At 46.2% G+C, this 23,520-nt stretch overlaps 1 protein-coding gene across 4 annotated transcripts in view; it reads right to left on the bottom strand.

Moving 5' to 3' along the window:
• The window catches only part of LOC141265759 (ethanolaminephosphotransferase 1-like), a 76,920-nt gene that overhangs the window by 17,252 nt on the left and 36,148 nt on the right, over positions 1 to 23,520 (bottom strand). For all 4 annotated transcript variants that reach the window (XM_073679272.1, XM_073679271.1, XM_073679270.1 and 1 more), the window contains exons 2-6: positions 17,664 to 17,732; positions 15,751 to 15,859; positions 12,878 to 12,952; positions 11,901 to 12,169; positions 7,514 to 7,622 (exon numbers count right to left, since the gene is read on the bottom strand). In XM_073679272.1, the coding sequence (XP_073535373.1) occupies positions 7,514 to 7,622; positions 11,901 to 12,169; positions 12,878 to 12,952; positions 15,751 to 15,859; positions 17,664 to 17,732 (631 nt within the window). The remainder of the gene's footprint in view (positions 1 to 7,513; positions 7,623 to 11,900; positions 12,170 to 12,877; positions 12,953 to 15,750; positions 15,860 to 17,663; positions 17,733 to 23,520) is intronic.

Genomic DNA, 23,520 nt, shown 5'->3' on the forward strand with positions numbered 1-23,520 from the left:
AGAGCCGTTACCTTCCTCCGGGTGAGATGGAGGCAAGGGTTCCACAGATTGTATAGAATTTTGATTAGTGGTATATAATTTGGCTAGCGTGGCATACCGGGGCAGGTACACTTCCCTCTCCCCGATATTTATTATGCGAACGGGCACCCTCCCATGGCGTACATTGACCACCCCCCGTGCTGTCAAAATGGTGGGCCTACTGTCTGAGTAAACTGGTTCTACCATTGCCTGGTAATCTCTACCTCTCAGACCAATAGCTGCCCGGCACCAAATCATCATTTCACTTTTTGGGGGCATGGCAATAGGAAAAGGGTCACACATTCTTACGCTACCAATCTCACCGCCGGAGAGTTCCACTTGTTGCCGTTGCATCAGTGCCCGGATCTCTTTCTGGAGCACCCGCTGCTCGCCGGAGCTGGCATTCTTGGCAACCTGCTGTAAAAGGAAAATCACCTCTGCAAGACAATTTTCAATTACATTAGTTCCTAGAGTTATTTTTGGGTGACTCTCATGTTTGTCAATATCTACAATGATCAGTCCCTGTGCGGCCAGTTCGACTCTACCAATTTTGATGGTCACCTCTTTAAATCCGATCTGTGGCACGGGCTGACCATTGCTGGCGATGATACTCAAGTCGTCGTCAGGGTAGCGGGTAATATCCGAGTCATTCCAGTACTGCTTGAAGAGCACGTACGGGATGGTGGTGACCTGTGACCCGGTGTCCAGTAGGGCACTCATGGGAATGCCATCCAGTACCACAGGCAAGACTGGACGTCCTCCCACATATCTGTCGCGCCAGTTCGATGGGCCTGGTGATCTTTTTCCTGGGGGTTGGCCCTCTAACCCAGGTTGTGCCCGTTTAAAGAACAGTACCTTTCCATATGTCCGGGTTGATTGCAGCGGCGGCAGATGGGTCGTCCGTCCTCGCTGTATCGGTCACTGGGTCTTCCTCTGGCCGGTGGGGTCCTCCTTGGTCGACGCCACGGGATGTCCTCCGGTCCGGATGCCAGCTGGATCTTCCCTGGAGTGGAAACCTGTAAAGACTGCACAGTTCGGGTTAGCGCAGCAACGCTTTTAGCTAGCTCTTGGACCTGATGGTGTAGGTCTGGAGCCGGGTCATTGTCCAAAGCCTGCGCATCAGCTCCCACAGGCCCTGCTGACAAGGGCGCCGCCTCCTGGTAGTAAGTGGTAGTGGGGCGTCTGTGGGTCACAACGCCACCTGGTGCAGGTTCTCGGAGCACCCGGATGGCTCTGTCCTTGAACTGTGCAAATTCTAGATGAGGGTCCTGTAAGGCCATTGCCCGCAACTGGGTGCGGTGGGCATTGCAATATAAACCCTCTATAAATTGTTCGGTCAACAGCCTGTCCTCGTTTCTCACTCCATTAGGGTCGGTCTGCTTAATGGCCCTCAGGGCCTCTTGTAGGTTGAGTGCATAGTCCCTTATACTCTCATGCGCTCGCTGCTTGCACCCGTAGAATCTAAGTTTAATCTCGGCTGAGGTGCGGGTATCAAAAGTGTCCTTCAGCCGGGTTAGTATCCCTGCGACAGTCTTCCTCCCAGGTGGCCAGGATTTTACTTCCCTTTTGGCTGCCCCAGTTAGTTGGGCCACCAGGATGCTCACTTTTTGCTCTTCTGTGAGGGGGTACACCTGGAAGAGGCTATCCAGCTTTTCTCTAAAGTCATGCAGGGTATGTGACTCCCCTGAGTACTGGGGTAGCCAAGCTGCTCCCGGGATATAGGGCATGGTGAAGGGCATAACTGCAACAGCGGTAGCGCTGGCGGGGGTTGAGGCAGTGGAGCTCTCCTCCGTATCCGACATCTTCCTCCCCCCTAGTGGACCGTGGCCTACCTTGCGATGATCCTGTTCCGTAGGCCGCGGCTCCGCAGTGGATCGTCAGGGTTGAGGACCTTCCGTCGCGCTCCTGTGACGTCGGCGTCTGCTGGGCTCCTTCCAGGACCTTACGCAACGTCCGGACGTGAGGCGGGGCTTCAGTTCTCGCGCGCTTTCGGAGTCCACGCCCCTCTTCTTCCCGCGCGGCGTCCTCAAGATGGCGTCCAATGGCGGGAAAACTCCACGGATGGCGGGAAGAAGGCTGAAGATGGCGCCGGATGGCGGGAAACTTCACCGATGGCGGGAAGAAGGCTGAAGATGGCGCCGGATGGCGGGAATCTTCACCGATGGCGGGAATCTTCACCACTGGTAAGTTTGAACAGTCTTTGCTTTTCAGGCACGCAGTACCCGGTGGTTGCGGGCACGTGATACTGCCGACTACGCCAAAGTTGACGCGCCCCTGGGCCTGTGTCGCGCTGCGTTGCGCACGCGGGAGCTTACCCGGAGCCGGATCTGTTTAGGGTTGTAGTCTCGTGGCGGTGACCCGGTCCGTGCCCAGGGAGTCAAACTGGACGGCAGTCTGTTAGCGGTAGAAAATGGTTGATGACTACGCCACCCGTTGAATGCAGCCAGGGGGCTGCTGCTGCAGGGCAGACCGCTGAGGCCGGTGGAAGGATGGTGCAGCGTGATAGTATAACCCCCAACGGGAGGGGTATGGCCTCAGGGCAGCCGACGTGGATGATGGGGGTAGCAGGAACCACTCAGAGACGGTATGGTAGCGTTCAGGGTCTTTACTGGTAACAACGATAGACCCTCCCGGAGTACTTGCTAGCGAACGGGGCCTGGTCAGTCCTTGAGCAGATGGGATCTCCCCTGGCCAGGCGTAGTTGTAGGCCTCCCAAGCTGACTGTACTCTTCTGGCTACCTTGCTAGAAGCTGATGTAAGTAGCCCACGTCCCTGAGTGTACCGTGTGGTGCTCACCCGTATGGCCGGTGACTCGGGGCCTTCTAATGGCTTCCGCTCCACGATGGCGGTGCTGGTCCCACGCGTGTGACCGGGCCTTCGGGCTTCTGGGCCAGGGGACCTGAAATCCCCTGCCTGACGGATTCTGCTGCTGGGTAGAAGTTAGTCCCCACAGCCTCGGACTCCGGGTCCGGTAAAGAATCTTCTTAGTCAGGGCGAGCTCTTTAGCTGCCAGCCCCTGACTCCTTGTGACTCTGCTGCTTCCTATGCTGCTCTTGTCTCTACTCTTCCTGGACTCACTAACCCTGCCTCAGCCCCGGGTTTATACAGGGGAAGTTCTTCCCCTCCCAAGGCTGGGCAGGAGGTGTGGCATGCACAGGATCCCTGACCAAAGGACCTCCCACCTGCCCTCAGACGTAATATCTCTATCACTGTGACAACCAGACCCCTGGGGTGTCACAGAATTACCTGAGGGATTGCTGAACCCCTCCCTGAGTAAACACCGGACGACGTGGGTGGTTATCATCTGGAGTTGTAACCAGGAGCAACGTGATAATCGTGAGTAAACCCTGAAGACTGCACCCCACTGTCTCTGTGAATTATTGCTGCACCATCACCTGTCTGTATCACACTGCACAACAACAGTTACTTCATCATTAACCATCACCGCACCGCCCTGCAGCTTAGCTCTACCTGTGGAGAGCTAAACCAACTCTGCTGCATCACCATCAGCTCCAGTGGATCTGCTCCGCAGCGGCGGCTCCATATAGCCGCATACCACAGGTGGCGTCACGAACATTAAACATAAAAACTATAATCCTTTTCTTTAAAACCCCTTTTATTGACCGCCCTGGGTCACGGACAGGGTCACTGCCACTGTGACATCTCCCCTAGAAACGACCGGCCCGGCTACCGAGTACCCCACGGCCCAGGGGGCGCGTCACATTGACCAAATACAACTGTATCCAAGTCTTGGCTGAGAAGAAGACAAGCTATTTACTGCTTTCCGGAATATATAATTTTTAATCATAATTTTCGTAACATATTCCGTAGCACTTTATAATTAAGTAGGGACATGTTCAGATAACGAAAACAATACAATGTATCACATTTCAACAGTTACAGGAGGAGTGAGGGCCCTGCTCGCAAGCTTATAATCTATAGGGAAATATAGGGGACACAATAGAACGTGCTGTTAGGTGCGGTACAGCCATCATTATAATAAATAAGGGTTTTCATATTAAGCTGCATGATCCGGTCATCAGCCAGGTCTGTCTAAGTGCCGTTACCATGTGCTATCGGGTGCATGGAGGATGTGGAGACAGATGGATAGGCAGGAGCAGATTAAGATTAACATTTAGGAGGGAAAAGGGGAGAGTTAGGTTAGTGAGTTGAGGTGATAGGCTTGCCTAAACAGATGAGTTTTTAAAGCACACTTAAAAATATGGGGTCTAGATATTAGTCGGATCGTTTGAGGTAGTGCATTCCAGAAAACTGACGCAGCACGAGAGAAGTCTTGGAGACTGAGGTGCGAGGTTCGGATTATGGAGGATGTTAGTCTTAGATCAGTTGCAGAACGGAGGGCACGGGAAGGGCGATAGCTAGAAATGAGGGATGAGATATAGGGCGGTGCAGAACTGTGGAGAGCTTTGTGTGTGAGAGATACGAGTTTGTATTGTATTCTGTAGCGAATGGATAACCAGTGCAGTGACTGGCACAGGTAAGTGGCCTGATAGAAATACTACCCTGGCTGCTGCATTCAAGATGGATTGGAGAGGAGAGAGTTGTGTTAGAAAGACAGATCAGAAAAGAGTTGCAGTAGTCCAGACGAGAGTGAATAAGAGCGACAGTGAGAGTTTTTGCGGTTTTAAAGGTGAGAAAGGGTTGGATTCTAGAGATGTTTTTAAGGTGCAAGAGACACAAGCCAGTGAGTGATTGGATATGGGGAATAAAGGAAAGTTCTGTGTGAAATATGATTCCAAGACAGCGAGCTTGCTGCTTGGGAGTTACGGTTGTACCATGCAAGGAAATTGCAAAGTCGGGTATGGGTAGGTTAGAAGAAGGAGGAAACACAAGGAGTTCAGTTTTGGAGAGATTCAGTTTCAGATAGAGGGAGGACATGATGTTAGAGACAGCAGACAGCCAGTTCTTGGTATTTTGTATTAGAGTGGGGGTGATGTCCGGAGCAGAGGTGTATAGTTGGGTGTCATCAGCATAGAGATGGTGCTGGAAACCAAATCTGCTGATTGTTTGTCCAATAGGGACAGTATATAAGGAGAAGAGGAGGGGGCCTATAACTGAGCCTTGAGGAACCCTGATAGCAAGGGGAAGATTAGAGGAACAAGAGCTGGCAACAGATACCGTGAAGGAGCGGTCAGAGAGATAGGAGGAGAACCAGGAGAGAACGGCGTTCTTGAGGCTTATAGAGCAGAGTATAGTGAGGAGGAGCAGGTGATCCACATTGTCAAATGCAGCAGTAAGATCCAGGAGAATCAGCAGGGAGCAGTGACCTTTGGATTTTGCTGTTAGTAGATCATTAGAGACTTTAGTGAGGGCTGTTTCAGTAGAGTGTGAAGAGCGGAAACCAGATTGTAAAGGGTCGAAAAGAGAGTTACCTGAGAGATAGCGGATGAGATGGGAGTGGACCAAGCATTCTAGGAGTTTAGAGATGAAAGGAAGATTAGAGACCGGTCTGTAGTTAGCAGCGCAGTTCTGGTCCAGGAATGGCTTTTTAAGTAAAAGGGTTATGATGGCATGTTTGAATGAAGAGGGAAAGATACCGGAAGAAAGAAAAGAGAGGTGTTAAATATTTTAATTAGGTGGGTAATGACAGCTGGTGAGAGGAACTGAGGGAGATGTGAGGGAATAGGGTCACTGTTGCAGGTTGTAGGGCAAGAAGTGACAGGCTTGAAGATGGAAAGTGAACTTGAGGTGCGGGAGGGAAGGAGATCCAGGCTCTGAGGGGATTGTGCAAAGATGTCTTGATGGATATGATTGATTTTTTGTTGGAAATAAATGGCCAGATAGTCAGCGCTTAGGTTGGTGATGGGGGTCTGTACTTTAGGGCTCAGGAGGGAGTAGAAGGTTTCAAAGAGTCATTTTGGATTGTTGGCCAGAGATGTGATGAGGGTAGTAAAGTAGACTTGTTTAGCCAGATAAAGAGCAGAGTTATAAGAGTAGAACTAATATATAATTATAAGAGTAAAACTAATATACTGTATTATAAATGACAATGAAGGGAAACATTAAGTAAAAAGAGAAAAAAAAAAACGGAAAACCTATTTTCAGTGTGTGGGGTGGACACATTGAGAATTCTCTATCTAGAACTTCTGTGCAGATAATCAGCAGTGTTTTAATACTGGTAAACTGAATGAGATTTTTTAAAAAAATCTCATCCACACACTGCACAAAATAATCTGGGTGCAATCTTAGCTGAAATTGACCTGTGCTGTGGATTTTGAATATGCTGCATTTACATGGACTATTTCTATTCACTTACTAACTACAGGGTATTTGCTCATTTTGTTTTTATCTTTGTCTGTTCAAAGGCCACAGTGTGAATGCACACCTATGCATTGCAGTTATTCCAATATATGCGCTGGCTAATTTTTTGGGTTTTGTTTAAAATTTTCGCACTTTGTACAAACAGGGGCGTGGATCCCCCTTTTGGGCTGTCCATTTTCTTTATATAGCTTTTGACGGATGGGAGCCTGCACAGCCGGTACCTGGTCCTGCTCTGCCCTCATCTATTTGGACGTCTGTCACATAATGAGGTGAACTACAAGAGTTAGGAACTGTCCTGATTGGGTACACCTTGTCGCGGTGGGATGGCTTTTAAGTTTTTTCGATCAAAATAGTGTAACTAAGTACCCTATGTTATTTACATGTACTTTGACTATCCATTTACTTATTACAAGGTATTTGCTCATTTTCTTTTGATCTTAGGTTGGGTCTGTTAAATGGCCACAGTGTGAATGCACACCTATGCATTGCACTGTAAGTATATCAACATATGCTCTGGCTTTTTTTTTCATGCTGCATTCATTATCTTCACAGTGGACTTCACCCTTTGCATTTGGTACATCCAATGCAAATCCCCAGCAAAATCTAACAAATCTGCATGTGTTACAGTATTTTGATGTAGCAGTTATTTCCTGCACAATTTCCATCCCATACGGATTAAAGAAAATCTGTCACCAGATTTTTGTCACCTAATCTAAGGGCAGCATAATAAAGAGGCAGAGACCCTGATTTCAGCGATGTATCACTTACTGAGCTGCTTAGTATAATCTTGATAAAATCACTGTTTTATCAGCAGGAGATTATGATTAGAGGACCAGTAAATTTGCTGCCAGGTAGTCCTGCATATTCATGAGCTCTGAATACCCAGTCTCCACCACTGATTGGCAGCTTTCTGTATACACAGTACATAGGCAGAAAGCTGCCAATCAGTGGTGTGGGCGGGTTATACAGAGCTCAACATTCAGAACTTGTAGATCTGCAACAGATTAAACAGGGATTTTATCAAAATGACCGAAAGCATCTCAATAAGTGACACATCGCTGGAATCAGGGTCTCTGCCTCTAGGATATGCTACTCTCAGAATGAGTTAGTGACAGATTCCCTTTAAGGATTCAAGTTCAGTCGTTCTTACAACAAAAAGCAAAACAGCAATGCAATTTGTGATTTATGTATTAATTAAGCATATTGTACATACCTACAAGGAATGTAATTAAAAAATCCGTCATGTATACATGTGGGAACACCGGTTTATGGAATGTTTCTACTCCAACTATCGCAGTGAGGATGTAAACCAAAGTCATTGACTAAAAAACAAAAAAATAAATTGCGCTTAAAGGTGCATACACATCAGTCGACTGTGGCCGCTAAACTACCTCCAATCAGCAATATACAAATAGATAATTTAGACAGGCCGATTGTGAAACTTTGAGCAGATATACATTTGAGCAGATACAGTGAAGGAAATAATTATTTGATCCCTTGCTGTTTTTGTAAGTTTGCCCACTGACAAAGACATGAACAGTCTATAATTTTAAGGGTAGGTTAATTTTAACATTGAGAGATAGAATATCCCCCCCAAAAAATCAAGAAAATCACATTGTATAAATTAGATAAATTTATTTGCTTTTTGCAGTGAGAAATAAGTATTTGTTCCCTCTGGCAAACAACACTTAATACTTGGTGGCAAACCCCTTGTTGGCAAGCACAGCAGTCAGATGTTTTTTGTAGTTGATGAGGGTTGCGCACATGTCAGGAGGAATTTTGGTCCACTCCTCTTTGCAGATCATCTCTAAATAATTCAGATTTTGAGGCTGACACTTGGCAACTCAGAGCTTCAACTCCCTCCATAAATTTTCTATGGGATTAAGGTCTGGAGACTGGCTAGGCAACTCCATGACCTTAATGTGCTTCTTTTTGAGCCACTCCTTTGTTGCCTTGGCTGTATGTTTTGGGTCATGGTCTTGCTGGAAGACCCAGCCATGGTCCATTTTTAATGTCCTAGCGGAGGGAAGGAGGTTGTCACTCAGGATTTTACGGTACATGGGTCCATCCATTCTCCCATTGATGCGGTGAAGTAGTCCTGTGCCTTTAGCAGAGAAACACCCCCAAAACATAATGTTTCCACCTCCATGCTTGACAGTGGGGACGGTGTTCTGTGGGTCATAGGCAGCATTTCTCTTCCTCCAAGCATGGCGAGTTGAGTTAATGCCAAAGAGCTCAATTTTTGTCTCATCTGACCACAGCACCTTCTCCCAATAACTCACAGAATCATCCAGGTTTTCATTGGCAATCTTCAGCCAGGCCTGCACATGTGCCTTCTTGAGCAGGGGGACCTTGCAGGCACTGCAGGGTTTTAAACCTTTAAGGAGTAATGTGTTACCAATAGTTTACTTGGTGACTGTGGTCCCAGCTGCTTTGAGATCATTAACAAGTTCCCCCCGTGTAGTTTTAGGCTGATCTCTCACCTTCCTCATGATCAAGGATACCCCACGAGGTGAGATTTTGCATGGTGCCCCAGATCGATGTCGATTGACAGTCATTTTGTATTTTTTCCATTTTCTTACTATTGCACCAACAGTTGTCTCCTTCTCACACAGCATCTTACTTATGGTTTTGTAGCCCATTCCAGCTTTGTGCAGGTCTATGATCTTGTCCCTGACATCCTTAGAAAGCTCTTTGGTCTTGCCCATGTTGTAGAGGTTAGAGTCTGACTGATTAATTGAGTCTGTGGACAGGAGTCTTTTATACAGGTGACTATGTAAGACAGCTGTCTTTTAATGCAGGTAACGAGTTGATTAGGAGAGTCTAACTGGTCTGTAGGAGCCAGAACTCATAATGGTTTGTAGGGGATCAAATACTTATTTCTCACTGCAAAATGAAAATAAATTTATCTAATTTATACAATGTGATTTTTTTTTTGGGGATATTCTATCTCTGAATGTTAAAATTAACCTCCCCTTAAAATGATAGACTATTCACGTCTTGGTCAGTGGGCAAACTTACAAAAGCAGCAAGGGATCAAATAATTATTTCCTTCACTGTATACACTTCATTCACACTTACATCTTTGCTTTAGTTATAACTACACCATAAATATAATATATATATGATTGATAATGACTATTGATTGCTACCATGTTTTCCCAAAAATAAGACCTACCCCGAAAATAAGGCCTAACATGATTATACAGGATTTTTGGAGTATGCTTCAAATATAAGCCCTACTCCAGAAATAAGCCATAGCTACACTCAGTCTAGTTGCAGACAAGACCAGTGTTTGGGGGAGAAGGTGCAAACTGATCAATTGCTCAGAGCCCCCACTCTCTTAGGGACCCCCAGCATTTTTATTCCGAGGTTAAAACTGCCTAAGAACCTTTGGTGACATCACCATCATGTGACCATAATGTCACCAAAAGTCCTTTAAAACCCCTTTCCGACATGTGCCGCATGTCAGGTCTCTCCCTTTGGCGCGGGCTCTGGCAATGAGCCTGCACCTTTCCGAGGACATGACAGCTGATCAGATCAGCTGTCATGTCCCCCTAACAGCTGCGGGTGGAAACGCGATCCACCCGCGGCTGTTAACATGTTAAATGCCTCTGTCAACCTCTGACAGCGGCATTTAACATGGTCGCGGCGGAAGGACATCATAATTCCCGCCCATCACATGACTGCGGGTCGTACATAGGTTGGTATGCGGTTGTCATTGCCGGTTGTTTGCCTGCGGTTGTCATTGCTGGGATGCTATGAGCAGCGGTCGGCCCTCATAGCCAGTGAGCATTTCTGCTACACACAGGCAATCTGATCATCGTCTGTGTGTAGCACAGGCGACCTGATGATCGCAGCTTCTAGTCTCCCATGGAGACTATTGAAGCAATTGTAAAAAAAATGTTTTAAAAAATATTAAACGCATTAAAAAAATAAAAGTTTAAATCATTCCCCTTTCGCACCATTCAAAATAAAACTATAAAAAAATCAAATACACGCATATTTGGTATTGCCGCATTCAGAATCGCCCAATCAATATATAAAAATAATTAATCCAATCAGTAAACAGCGTAATGAGAAAAAAATCAAAACGCCAGAGTTACGTTTTTTTGGTAGCTGCAACATTGCAATAAAGGCGATCAAAACATTGTATCTATCTTAAAATAGTATCAATAAAAACGTCAGCAAAAAATAATCCCTCACCCGGCCCCAGATCACGAAAAATAAATACGCCACGGGTCTCGGAAAATGGCAACTCTTTTTTTTTTTCTTTAACAAACTTTGTATTTTTTTTTCAGCACTTAAATAAAAAGGAACCTATACATGTTTGGTATCTACGAACTTGTAATGACCTGGAGAGTCATAATGGCAGGTCAGTTTTAGTATTTAGTTAACATGGCAAAAAAAAGAACAACAACTGTGGAATTGCACTTTTTTTTTGCAATTTCACCGCACTTGGATTTTTTTCCCGTTTTCCAGTACACAATATGGTAAAACCAATGGTGTTGTTCAAAAGTACAACTTGTTCTGCAAAAAGTAAGCCCTCTCATGGCCATGTTGACCGAAAAACAATAAAGTTATGGCTCTGGGAAGAAGGGGAGCAAAAAAGAGAAAGCGCAAAAATGGAAAATGGCCCAGGGTGAAGGGGTTAATTGAAGCAGTCAAGAGGAACTAAAGAGTAGACCAGCTGGTATGCAGGGCCAGAATTATATGGGAGGTGGGGCAAACTAGGCAATGTCTCAGGGCCCCCACTCTCCTAGGGGCCCCCAACTTTTCTATTCTGAGGTTAAGACTGCTCAAGGACCTTTGGCGACATAACAGTCATATGACCATAATGTCACCAAAGATCCTTTAACTGCAGGAGTCTAAAGGAACTGAAGACGGGACAAGCTGGTATATACCATATGTGCAGTGTGTGTATATTTACATGTGTATATGCAATGTGTATACATGTGTATGTGCAGTGTGAGTGTGATGACATGTTTGTATTTGAATAAATGTGGATTGTTGTTCATGGAAAAAAAATAAGACATCCTCTGAAAATAAGCCCTAATCCATCTTTCGGAACAAAAAATAATATAAGGCCCTGTCTTATTTTCGGTGAAACAATATTTATAATTAGCTGATGGCACCATGTGTACAGCAACCCAGAACCTGAATTATTGGTTCTGGGTTGAGTATGGATGAGTATGAGAGAGTGCCACATACCTTTGGCACTGCCAGTCTCCAAGAGAAACAAGTACCGTACAATAAGCACACAACAATGAATTCAGCATCTACCATTAGAAACTTTAGTTTTACCTTGCAGATTGGAAGCCCTTGGAGGCAGGTCCTTCTATCTTTTTATACTTGTCCGTCACTCACCAAGCATTAAAACCCTTTGTATGTACAATTTTATAGAAGTTAATGGTGCTTTAAAATCAATGATAATAAGTGCCTCCATATTCTTATGCCCCACTCATTACTGAAATAAATATGCTTCCTATGGGAATATTTTTTAATGCACCTCTTACATATTTTCTTTTGACCAGACTTTCAAGTAATTCTGGAAAGCCTAGAAGGAAAGTAGAAAAAAAAAGACAAAAGTAGCAGCTCACCAATTGGCTGATATCATATGCCCATGGAAGAAAGAGAATCCCAGTGTTGTATTTTTCCCAGTGTGAGAGCATGAAGGTGAAGAGTACAACACTAGTCACTAAGTACATCCTCATTGGTAATAATCCAGCTTCTCCTGAAACACATCCAAAAATTGAGAACAAAGACAGTGGAAAGATAGACGCTGTCCAGCTGTCAAGTCCATGGTCAAATAACTCTCCCAAAGGGCTGCTGGACTGGGTCCTCCTGGCATGTTTCCCATCAACTGAATCTGCAAAAAACAAACAAGTAAACTCTAGAAGGTCCTCGAAACACGAACACAAAGAATAAAATGTTAAATACGTAAATGTAACTCTTAGGCCTTACATACATAGGAATTTTATATGTACAAAGGCATATGGGTTGGGCCACATCTTCACAGGGCCTGGACTGCAACCATAAGAAGCACAACTTCTAAGGGAGAATAACTCTGAAACTCGGCATGCTAGTCACCCAATATAATAAAAAAATTGTATGTCAATGCATATCACCAAAAAATATGTGTAAAAGGACATTTAGGTGTGAATGTAGCCTATTTTGAAACATCAGAATTATTATAGATAACAATACTGGTAAAAAGCATGAAACATGACTATTACTTTGTAATGTCTAAATTTGTTTTTACATGTACGCTCTGAAATGTAAAGTGCGGCAGAATATATGATGCTGTATAAATAAAAAATATTATTATTATTATTTACCTTACTGAAGTTTTATTATAGGGAAATGTGGTTGTGTACACAGAACAGGGCACGGCCCCCCCACCAATCTACTATACTTGTCAGGTAGTACTACTTATCTTTTAGAAAAAAACTAATTGATGGGTTCTCCTTTAATAAACTGCTTAATTATTGCACATCATGATCTATGATAATTTTGTACTTGCTGTAAGTCTGCAAGTTAGGATTCCCGACACAAGTAATTGGAAAAATTATCATACCTAATGCATAAGCCAAAAAGTTTCCTAAAGCAGCAGAGATCCAAATCCAGTTAGGAATATGCTGATTGCCAATACCTAAAATAATAAAAAGGTTTAAAATGTTAAAACTAGCACAAAAGACAATGGACAAAAATATGGACCAGTGTTCTTCAATCTAGAGGAGTAAATATACTAGGAAAACCCTATGAAAACATTTAAAGAACCACTCCAGAATTTTTCTTATTGCAGCACTGGAGTGGTGTCACCAATATAAGTTCCTTACCCCTAGTATTATATTTACCAGATGTCATCTTCATGTTTTATTAGCGCTGCTCTGGTCGGTCTTCTGAAGTTTATGACCCATCGGATCTCTCCAGTGTTTGCTGGGCGAGCCGGAGGTCACTACTCAATGTAACTCTATGAGACCCAGAGTAAGGCCAGATTGAGTCTCTCTCAGACTTATAGCACATTGAGAGCATGTGACCGTTACCTCTGACTTTCGGTCAGTCCGAAGTTGCGGTCACAAGATAGCGTTGTGGGACAGGAGGGGCACCGGGAACAGCTGAAGACAGCAGCTGGTAAGTACACCACCAGGGGGGTCAGGGACCTTACGTTAGTGGCACCACTCCAGCGCTACAATAATAATAATTAAAAAAAAAAACCACTGGAGTGGTGCTTTAAAAGCAGAAGCCGTGAATTCAAGCAAAAAGAAGACAGACAGTCAGCATTCAATCTTCCAAAGCATAGATTTTCTTCATTCATGATTTTGTAACCAATGTACTAAAGCAAATGTAATAGTCACAAAACTACAGCTGCTGTAGAACCATGTATGGTTGTTTTCTCCTGTGCATTTTTTGTTGTGGCTTGGTCTTTTTTTGTGCAGATAGATATTTTTTACAATATCATGCCAAAAAACTCAACATACACATAAAATCAATTAAGCTTCAGTCCAGGGGCATAACTAGAGTTGTGTCGGCCCCAGGTCATCTTCTGGACCTGTCTACACCTACCTTCTTCCCCTTCAACTAGCATGTTGCTTGTATTGTTTATTCCTACCTCATAAAATAAAAAATATATCAATATATATATATTGCTATTGACAGCAATACCCCTTTGTACTACAATATATTAATGCTCCCAAGTGCCACAATATATTAAAAGGGTTGTCCAGGGCTGAGGCTGAAGTCTGCAGTCACTCTATGAGACTGCAGACTTGTGAATCCTCACAGCGCATACAGTGTGCGCGGTCAGGATTTTTCGGTGCAGAGAGCACGTGGTCATATGACAGCAAGTATAAGATTTGCATACTTCTGGCCACATTCTGACTAGATGTGTCCTGCCTTGCTCATTTTACTTGTATTGAACGAGGCAGAGCACATCTAGTCGGCACGTGACCGCATGTATGCAAATCGCAGTGGTGTTACTGAATTGATGTCATCGCACCGCCTTACATATTCACTATGCTGTCTAACAAGCTGCAAAGATTAAGCAGTCGGCAACTTGCCAGGAGTAAGCAGTGGACAAGGGAGCCTAAGTTTGCCCCATTGGCAGATCTTGGAGGAGACAAGGAATTATGCTTGTGGGGAACCCTAAGAAATGTCCTTTCCTATCATCTTCAATTCTATAATCTCTGCAATGAAACACATACATTACCACCTCTCTGCTGAAAATGAATCTGATACCCCAGTTATATGTATTTATCACTTACTACCATATAATTACAGGCTAGTGTCACGGGTGTGTCAAAAGTGGTTATAGGACGTTTAGCCCCCAGCAGTTCGTCCCCAGCAATTTGCCCCCAGCAGTTCGCCCCCATCAGTTCGCCCCCAGGTACATTTCACCCCCGCACATTTCGCCCCTATCATTTCGCCCCCAGGAAGATTCGCTCCCGCACATTTCGCCCCTGCACGTTGCGCGAACTGGGGGCGATATGTGCAGGGGTGAAATGTGCAGGGGCAAAACATCCTGGGGGCCAAATGCTGGGGACGAAATATGCAGGGGGCCAAATGTACTCGGGAGCGAACTGCTGGGGGCGAACTGCTGGGGGCGAAACATCCAATTCCCGTCAGAAGTGACAGACAGTCACCCTGCAGTTGGTTGCGGGAGATCTCTTCGTTTGGCATTATAGACATCTTCTTAGAAGCTGTATCTCTAGGACCAAGCGGCTACCTTCCTCTGGCTAATTAACACCCTGGCCTGGGTGTATAAATACCTGCTGTGTGCCAGAGGGAGGTGCCAGTGATAGTCATTACCCCTTGTGAAGGCTTGAGCAAGAGCAGTACTTCTTCCTCTCTGGTGCTAGAGGACGTGTGCGCATTTGTCTGGAGTCGACTAAAGTTAAGCGACTTTCCCTTGTTTGTCCTCCCTTGTTGCCTTTAGTGTTCAGTGGGGATCGACTAGTGCTCATCCCCTCCCTTCCCTAGCCTGAGCCTAACGCCAGGGAAAGACAGGGCGAGGTATGCATGCGGCGATTGGTGAAGAACCAATATAGGGATGTTAGTGGAGACAGGGTGACACTAGATCAGCCTTGGAGGTCTCCACTCTCCCCTTTCCCTAGAGTCTGGGCTCCCTTTCCCTCTTCCCTTTGTCTTGCACTTAGTCTTTCCCACACCTTGCATGACAGCTAGTTACTAATGTAGAGTATGTGTTAGTATATTGCAAGTGGCCTAGACAAGTGTATGTGAAGAAAGTTTATCATATTTATGTAAATTACATTTATATGATATATGACACACATATTTATATATATTATATATTTATACTTAAGTAATTTATATCACACATGTATATTCTGTCAATTATCACATTTATGTGATGAAAGTTTCAAATTCTGATTATCAAATAAAAAAACATACTGGAAAATTGCTGTAACATTTAAATGTTGTTAACCTTACCTGATGCTGAATAATCCCAATCATAACAGGACAATAAAAAATAATTTATTACAATGATCAAAAATCCAGAGAAAGTTAACAGGTTTGGAGCAATCCACAGTGGCACTACCTGACAAAAAAAAATGGAATATTAATGTTGAGACTGTTGTACAAGATCAATATATTAATGTACATAAACATTGTAAGTCTTGTGACACCAGCCGACATACTGCTTCCCAATAGCAGCTTTCTGTCAAATTTATATACAGGACATGGTTGATTGTCAAGATGACATCCTAACTAACTGTATTAAATTGTAGTCCTTAAAAGAGGGGCAAAACATGCAGTTATTTCAGTTGTGTGCATTATGCGTAGCTTAGATAAGGAACTATTTTAATTAATTAAAGGCATTTTCGTAGCAGGTAATTAGCTGTCTAGGCTTGTCGTGGACATTAAAGGGAACGTGTCACCAGGTTGTTCCCATATAAAGTACTGACAACACCTGTACACCCTCATATACAGAATTCTAGTATGCCTTATACAAGTCCCCAATGTGCTCTGCATATTACAAAAAAGACATTTCATTATACTCACCTACACCGCGGTCCGGTCTGATGGTCGTCGCTGGTCGTGATCCGGTGCCTCCTCCCTTCTTGTGATCGCTGTCCCCCTTCTTCCTTCATGTAGATGACACGTCCTGTGTCACCAACACAGTGTCTGTCATTGCGATCCAGTGCAGGCGTACTTCTCTCTGCCCTGCCAAGGGCAAAGCAAAGCACTGTAATGCGCATGTGCAGGGAAACGGCAAAGAGCGCTGGAGTATGTGAACTATAAGACGTATCACACTACAAGACGAGGAGGTGCCGTATCAAAACCAGAGACACCCATCGGACTGGACCGCGGTGTAGGTGAGTATAATGAAAGGTCTTTTTTGTATTATGCAGAGCGCATTGGGGACTTATATACAGCATTCTAGAATGCTTTAAATAAGGGCATACAGGTGCTGGCAGCACTTTATATGGGAAAAACCTGGTGACAGGTTCCCTTTAAAGCCACCCTGGTAAAAAGTTACAAAATATTTCTCTTGCACAGACACTCCGGTGTCCTTAAAAAGGTTGTCCACTACAATGTGCAGTGGTCAGATCGATTTAAACCTTGGAAATAAGGTTTTCTTCAAATACTTTGCGTTTGAAAATGTGCATGTGAGTCACGTTATCGCTGTCCATCACCATCACGTGACCCCCGGATGCAGCTGACCTCTGATGTCCGGTGTTGTCACGTCAAGTTCCGGAATTAGAAGCTGACCCGGCATCACTGAGGCGGGACCCAGTCTCCCTCAGTGACTGGGCTGTGGGCAGAGTTTCACCGCACGTCACAGCCTAGCATCGCGCGGGCTTGCAGCGCATTGTTAATGAAAGCAGTGCAGGAGTGAGCGCGCGAGATGCAATGTATTTGAAGAAAGCCTTATTTCCAAGGTTTAAATCGATCTGCCCACTACACATTGTAGTGGACAGCCCCTTTAACTTGAGACTGGCTGCCTCTTCCATTTAGATTGGCTTTCCTCCTGCTTCCAAGATGACACCAGCATGAAGACTATACATGAGTAGTGTATAGTCACCTTTTAGTTCCAGTGAGGAGGTTTAGTTTAAAACTATTTTGGACACTGGGCTTAATAAACACAGAATTTCCAAGTATGCTGATGAAGTGCCTATTTTGTTGGGATATTAGTTAGGATTTTTCAGCACATTTGCATCAGTTTCTGCACAGAGCTATTTAAGAGTGGAGATCAGATCACAGCAGCAGATTTTTAACAATAAAATAAATCCAACCTAATAGCATGGGTTTTGGCAGTATCTTAGCGGTTAACACTAAAAGTCTAGACTAAAGATACATAATGAAATGCAGAAGCAAAGAACAAGGTAAATGAATCTCACCTGTACAACTTTGTTCCATACATGTTGCATGACATACACAGATAAGGGATTTGTGTCCACTGCACTATACTAAAAAAAAAAATCAGATTCCATATGTCAGGAATAATAATAAAAATAGAAGTTATAGAACTTTTTTATATTATACGTAATTGTAAAGGTGATGAATATAAAAATATATAAACCAGATTCTGCCTCTATGCAATACAAGCTTGAAGTAACTCACAGCAGAACAGGCATTATTGTAGATTTCCAATGGCTGTGATGTATCAAAATGTAAGAAACATCTCCAAAATTAAACTATGCCCTTCAAGGATCCAGGATTGTAGTGAAAAGTTTACGCCAATAGGTATTTTGTAAAAAAAATTTTTGCTTTGGCCCATCAAAAAAAAGTAATTAACAATATATTGGTTAAAAAGTACCTATCATCTGTCTGTGGCAGCCCTTTTTATGAAAAAAAAAAAAAGTGTGCAAACCGACTGATGAATTTAGTAAATATGACTTCTTATTGGAAAATGTCAAGAACAATCCATAATGCAAGCTTAAAGGTCCATAGTATGGACAGCGGGATTCCACAAAATGCAAGAACTCTGTGTTATCGCGAGATCTTGCTCTTTTTACCAAAACAGCGTTGTTGCGTTATTTACAAAGCAGTTACTCATCCGTAACAACTATAATGAAACTGGGATAATGTTACTGCTTTGACTGTAAGGGAATCTATGGAGGGTTGTAGGATCCTGCTCTGCATGCCAGAATCCCGCAACCTGAAAGTCCAGATCCAATGATAAAGCTCACCTGGTGAGATGGATCCTCTAAGTCATGTGTTCACTCCGACCTGCAACTGAGGTAATGGCGTAGTGACAAAGACTTGGGCAATGGGCTATGCTGGATGGAAGCAAGCAGAGCAAGACACAACACTAGCCACAGAGAGAGGAGTGTAGACATAGGAGGGCAGATAAAAGGTTAAACAATAGGTCTGAACCGGGGTGCAAGTTGAAGAAACCACGGGAATTTACAGAAATAATTATTGTGTAATGTGAACAGTTGGCAATGCTTATGACGTGCCCCCTGGGCCTGTGCTGTGCAGGGGGAATACCCGGAGCCGGATCGCTGGGGGTTGTAGTCTCCGTGGCGCTGACCCGGTCCGAGCCCAGGGTGGTCAATTCAGTGGCAGTCTTAATGTAATATCAAATGTCCGACTACGCCACCCGTGGATTGCGGTCCGTGGGGACCGCCGCTGCGCTGCAGACCACTGAGGCTGATGTTGTATGCGCAGCCAAGTATGGGATTACTCCCCACGGGAGAAGTATTGCCTCAGGGCAGCTAGTGTAGATGATGGGAGTGATGGTGCGCGAGTGTCCCAGCACCAGTAGTGCTGGTGCGGTGAAGAAGCACAGAGACGTGGGGTTGCAGTTTCCAATGCTTTACTCACTGTTGTTATTCGTGTCAATCCTGCAGGCGATGACGGCCCAAGCCGTGCTGCGTCCACCAGGTGAGGGGCTCGACCAACTCCCAGGCAATTCCAGAGCGTGGCACAGGGCTCCCTTCTCTTCCCTTCTCTGGCCGTCCTCACCAGTGACCCACCTTTGTCCAGCTCCCTCGGGCCTTCTATTGGCGAAACCTATCTCCGGTTTCCCTGACCCTATGTGGTATGCTTTCCTGGTGGATGTAGTGAGGGGTCGCACCAAGATGTGGTCACAACCTCCGGTCTTTGGCTGAGGAATCTGTTGCCTCCACCAATTTGGGTTCCGGTACCCTGCTCTGCCAACCCTTCACCCGCAATCTCCTGGGCCTTTGGGGTTCCTTCTGCCTTCGTGTCTCTGGGCCTTTCTCTGTGTTCCTGTTCCTTGTTTCCTTTCTTACTTTCTTTTCTGTTCCTTCTCTCTGGCTCTGGCCTTCACCCTAGGACTGCCTCGTGGAGCTGGGCCCAGACTGAGCCACAGCTCCCTGTCAGCCCTCTCTGGCTGAACTCTTCTCTCACTCCTCTCCTCTGACTGAACTGACTGAACTAAGATGGTGCCCACCTTATATACCTCCCTTATGTGTGAGCCCAGGTGACTAGCAACCAATGGGCTCCTACCTATGCCCAGAGACCCACCCCTGTCTGCTCCTACATCACTGGGTGTACTTTCCCCTCCCCACTCCAGCCAGGGACAGATGCTGTCGTGCCTGCACTTCTGTCTAGTGGGAGCACCGTTGAGCTGTCCCTCGGTAATGGGGTGTGTGTGGTGCATGCAGCCTACCGAGTCCTGGTCCACACTCCATCCTTACCCGGGAGTGGAATATCACACCTCTGGTTTGAGGTGCAATACCCCTGTAGCAGCCGAGCCCTCGGGGTGCTACATTCCCCCCTGGTAAATCACAGCACGTCCTCGGGCTGGAAAAGAGCAAAACAATTTAAAACATACAAATTTTTAAAGTGCACTCGCATATAAGACATTAACCAAAAACTCATCCCTTTATAGGAGGTACTCTTTTCTTTTTAACGTTACTGGTATAATCATTATAAAACATTTTGCTAATGCCACGGGAACTCTTTTATAAAGCACTATATAAAACTTTGGCATTACTATTTTAGCAGCACATAAACTTTTCACATAAAGGCATTTTCAAGTAAAACATTTTCAAAACATTTTCTGGAGTTCTGGCCGCTGTGCAACTTGCGACCAGGTGTTCTCTCTTCTTAAAGGTGCAACAGTCCAGTTAATCCGTCTTGAGGTAGACGTTGCAGTTTTTGTACAAAACCAGTAGGGGGCGCTTTAAGAAGCGCAACTATGTACAGGGTGGCCGCTCTCAGTCCTCGGCCAGTGGGGATAAGGGAGTGGCTGCTCACAGTCCTCAGCCTGGTTAGGGATTAGGGACACACAGGTAACGTTCACACAGTCAACAGTTTCATCCACAATTCTGATACCCTGACGGGTAACTATTTACAGTTAATTTTACCGTTTATTCAATAACGGTGTCCTCCTGATGCTCCTTCCTCGTACTCTTCAGACCCGTCCGGGACCTCTTGGCTTTCCTCGTACTGGTGGTACTGCAGCTCTTCCTCGGTTAGCCGGTTGACGTGGAGGGCGTACAATCCCTTTGCGCCCTTGTGCTGCAGGCCTTGCGGCGGGGCCTGGAGAAGGCCGCTGTTGATGACGCCCGGGGTCAGAGGGTGCGACTTTGGGCCTGGGCGCGGGCTGGTGCTGGCAGCGACCAGGGCTGGAGGGCTCGGCAGCAGGGCTTGTTGCGGGGTCTGGAGCAGGTCGGTGTTTGCAGCGCCCGGGATCGGCGGCTCCACCAGGGGACCCGGGAGCAGGCTGACCCTCCAGCGTCCGGGACAAGGAGACTCCTCTTGCCTGCTCCCGCGACCACTCCTGCATCACGCGTCTTCTCCTGACGCTGGTTGTGGCCCGCGACGGCTGGGGCACTGCAGATGCTGGGCAGCTTAGTCTGCTGCCGGTCAGCCATCTTGCTCTCCGTTCCTGGTGTCCTCCTCCCCCCTGGTGGACCGTGGCCTACCTTGCGTTGATCTTCCTCCGTAGGCTGCGGCTCCGCAGTCGATCGTCGGGGTTGAGGACCTTGCGTCGTGCTCCTGTGATGTCAGCGTCGCTCCCTCTCCCTTCCAGGACCTTACGCAGCGTCAGTGCGTGGGGCGGAGCTTCGGATCTCGCGCGCTTTCGGCGTCCACGCCCCTCTTCTTCCCGCGCGGCGTCCCGAAGATGGCGTCCAATGGCGGGAAGCGGCTGCGGATGGCGGGAAACGATCCAAGATGGCGTCTGATGGCGGGAATCGGCTCCGGATGGCGGGAAACGACTCCGGACGGCGGGAAACTTCTGGAAATGGCGGGAGACTTCTTTTCAAGGTACATGTACAATCTTCTTCAGGCACGCAATACCCGTTTGTGGCGGGTTGGTCACGATCCTGCCGACTACGCCAAAAGTTGACGCGCCCCCTGGGCCTGTGCTGTGCAGGGAATACCCGGAGCAGGATCGCTGGGGGTTGTAGTCTCCGTGGCGCTGACCCGGTCCGTGCCCAGGGTGGTCAATTCAGTGGCAGTCTTAATGTAATAGCAAATGTCCGACTACGCCACCCGTGGATTGCGGTCAGTGGGGACCGCCGCTGCGCTGCAGACCGCCGAGGCTGATGTTGTATGCGCAGCCAAGTATGGGATTACTCCCCACGGAAGAAGTATTGCCTCAGGGCAGCTAGTGTAGATGATGGGAGTGATGGTGCGCGAGTGTCCCAGCACCAGTAGTGCTGGTGCGGTGAAGAAGCACAGAGACGTGGGGTTGCAGTTTCCAATGCTTTACTCACAGTTGTTATTCGTGTCAATCCTGCAGGCGATGACGGCCCAAGCCGTGCTGCGTCCACCAGGTGAGGGGCTCGACCAACTCCCAGGCAATTCCAGAGCGTGGCACAGGGCTCCCTTCTCTTCCCTTCTCTGGCCGTCCTCACCAGTGACCCACCTTTGTCCAGCTCCCTCGGGCCTTTTCTTGGCGAAACCTATCTCCGGTTTCCCTGACCCTATGTGGTATGCTTTCCTGGTGGATGTAGTGAGGGGTCGCACCAAGATGTGGTCACAACCTCCGGTCTTTGGCTGAGGAATCTGTTGCCTCCACCAATTTGGGTTCTGGTACCCTGCTCTGCCAACCCTTCACCCGCAATCTCCTGGGCCTTTGGGGTTCCTTCTGCCTTCGTGTCTCTGGGCCTTTCTCTGAGTTCCTGTTCCTTGTTTCCTTTCTTACTTTCTTTTCTGTTCCTTCTCTCTGGCTCTGGCCTTCACCCTAGGCCTGCCTCGTGGAGCTGGGCCCAGACTGAGCCACAGCTCCCTGTCAGCCCTCTCTGGCTGAACTCCTCTCTCACTCCTCTCCTATGACTGAACTGACTGAACTAAGGTGGTGCCCACCTTATATACCTCCCTTATGTGTGAGCCCAGGTGACTAGCAACCAATGGGCTCCTACCTATGCCCAGAGACCCACCCCTATCTGCTCCTTCATCACTGGGTGTACTTTCCCCTCCCCACTCCAGCCAGGGACAGATGCTGTCGTGCCTGCACTTCCGTCTAGTGGGAGCACCGTTGAGCTGTCCCTCGAAAATGGGGTGTGTGTGGTGCATGCAGCCTACAGAGTCCTGGTCCACACTCCATCCTTACCCGGGAGTGGAATATCACACCTCTGGTTTGAGGTGCAATACCCCTGTAGCAGCCGAGCCCTCGGGGTGCTACACTTACAGCAGATGATGGGTTAATCAGCAGTTTGTAATGCTTACATAAGACTATGGGTTAATCAGCTGGTGTAAGGAGTAGTAAATGCAAGCTGTAGAAACCGCAGCAGTTTGCAGAGATGATTTCAACGTAATGTGAACAGTCTCTAAGTAACAGTTCATACAGCAGATAATGGTTTAAACATCAGATCTCAGGAGCAGTAGATGCAAGTTGTAGAATTACAGGAGTTTGCAGAGATGATTGCAGCTGAAGGAATAGGATGATGGCAAATTCCAAGACAAATTGCAACTGAACACAACACTGACTGACACATATCTAGTCAAAGGTCGGACACAGAGGCATGTTAGAATTGGCCTTAAAGGTCCTTAGGTGTTGATATCAATGGAGTATGCCAGGCAACTTGTGAAACTCGATGTGGAGCACAGCATCCATAAGGGAAGAAAGCAGAGTTTAGCACTGAAAACGAGGCAGATGCATAATAGTCGATGTTTCCTGAAAAATCAGGTCCTACACTGACATCAAGGAATGTTTTTGCAATTTTTATTAAATAAGTCACATTTAGTAAAACCATCTGTTTGTGGTTGTCCACTGTTTTCTTAAGTAGAACAAATAGCCATAGAAGAATGTAAAGTACGTATTATTTAAAGGAC

Source organism: Phyllobates terribilis, unplaced genomic scaffold (genome assembly GCF_046119375.1).
Source record: "Phyllobates terribilis strain yellow unplaced genomic scaffold, ASM4611937v1 Scaffold_4__5_contigs__length_816908805, whole genome shotgun sequence".
NCBI lineage: Eukaryota > Metazoa > Chordata > Amphibia > Anura > Dendrobatidae > Phyllobates > Phyllobates terribilis.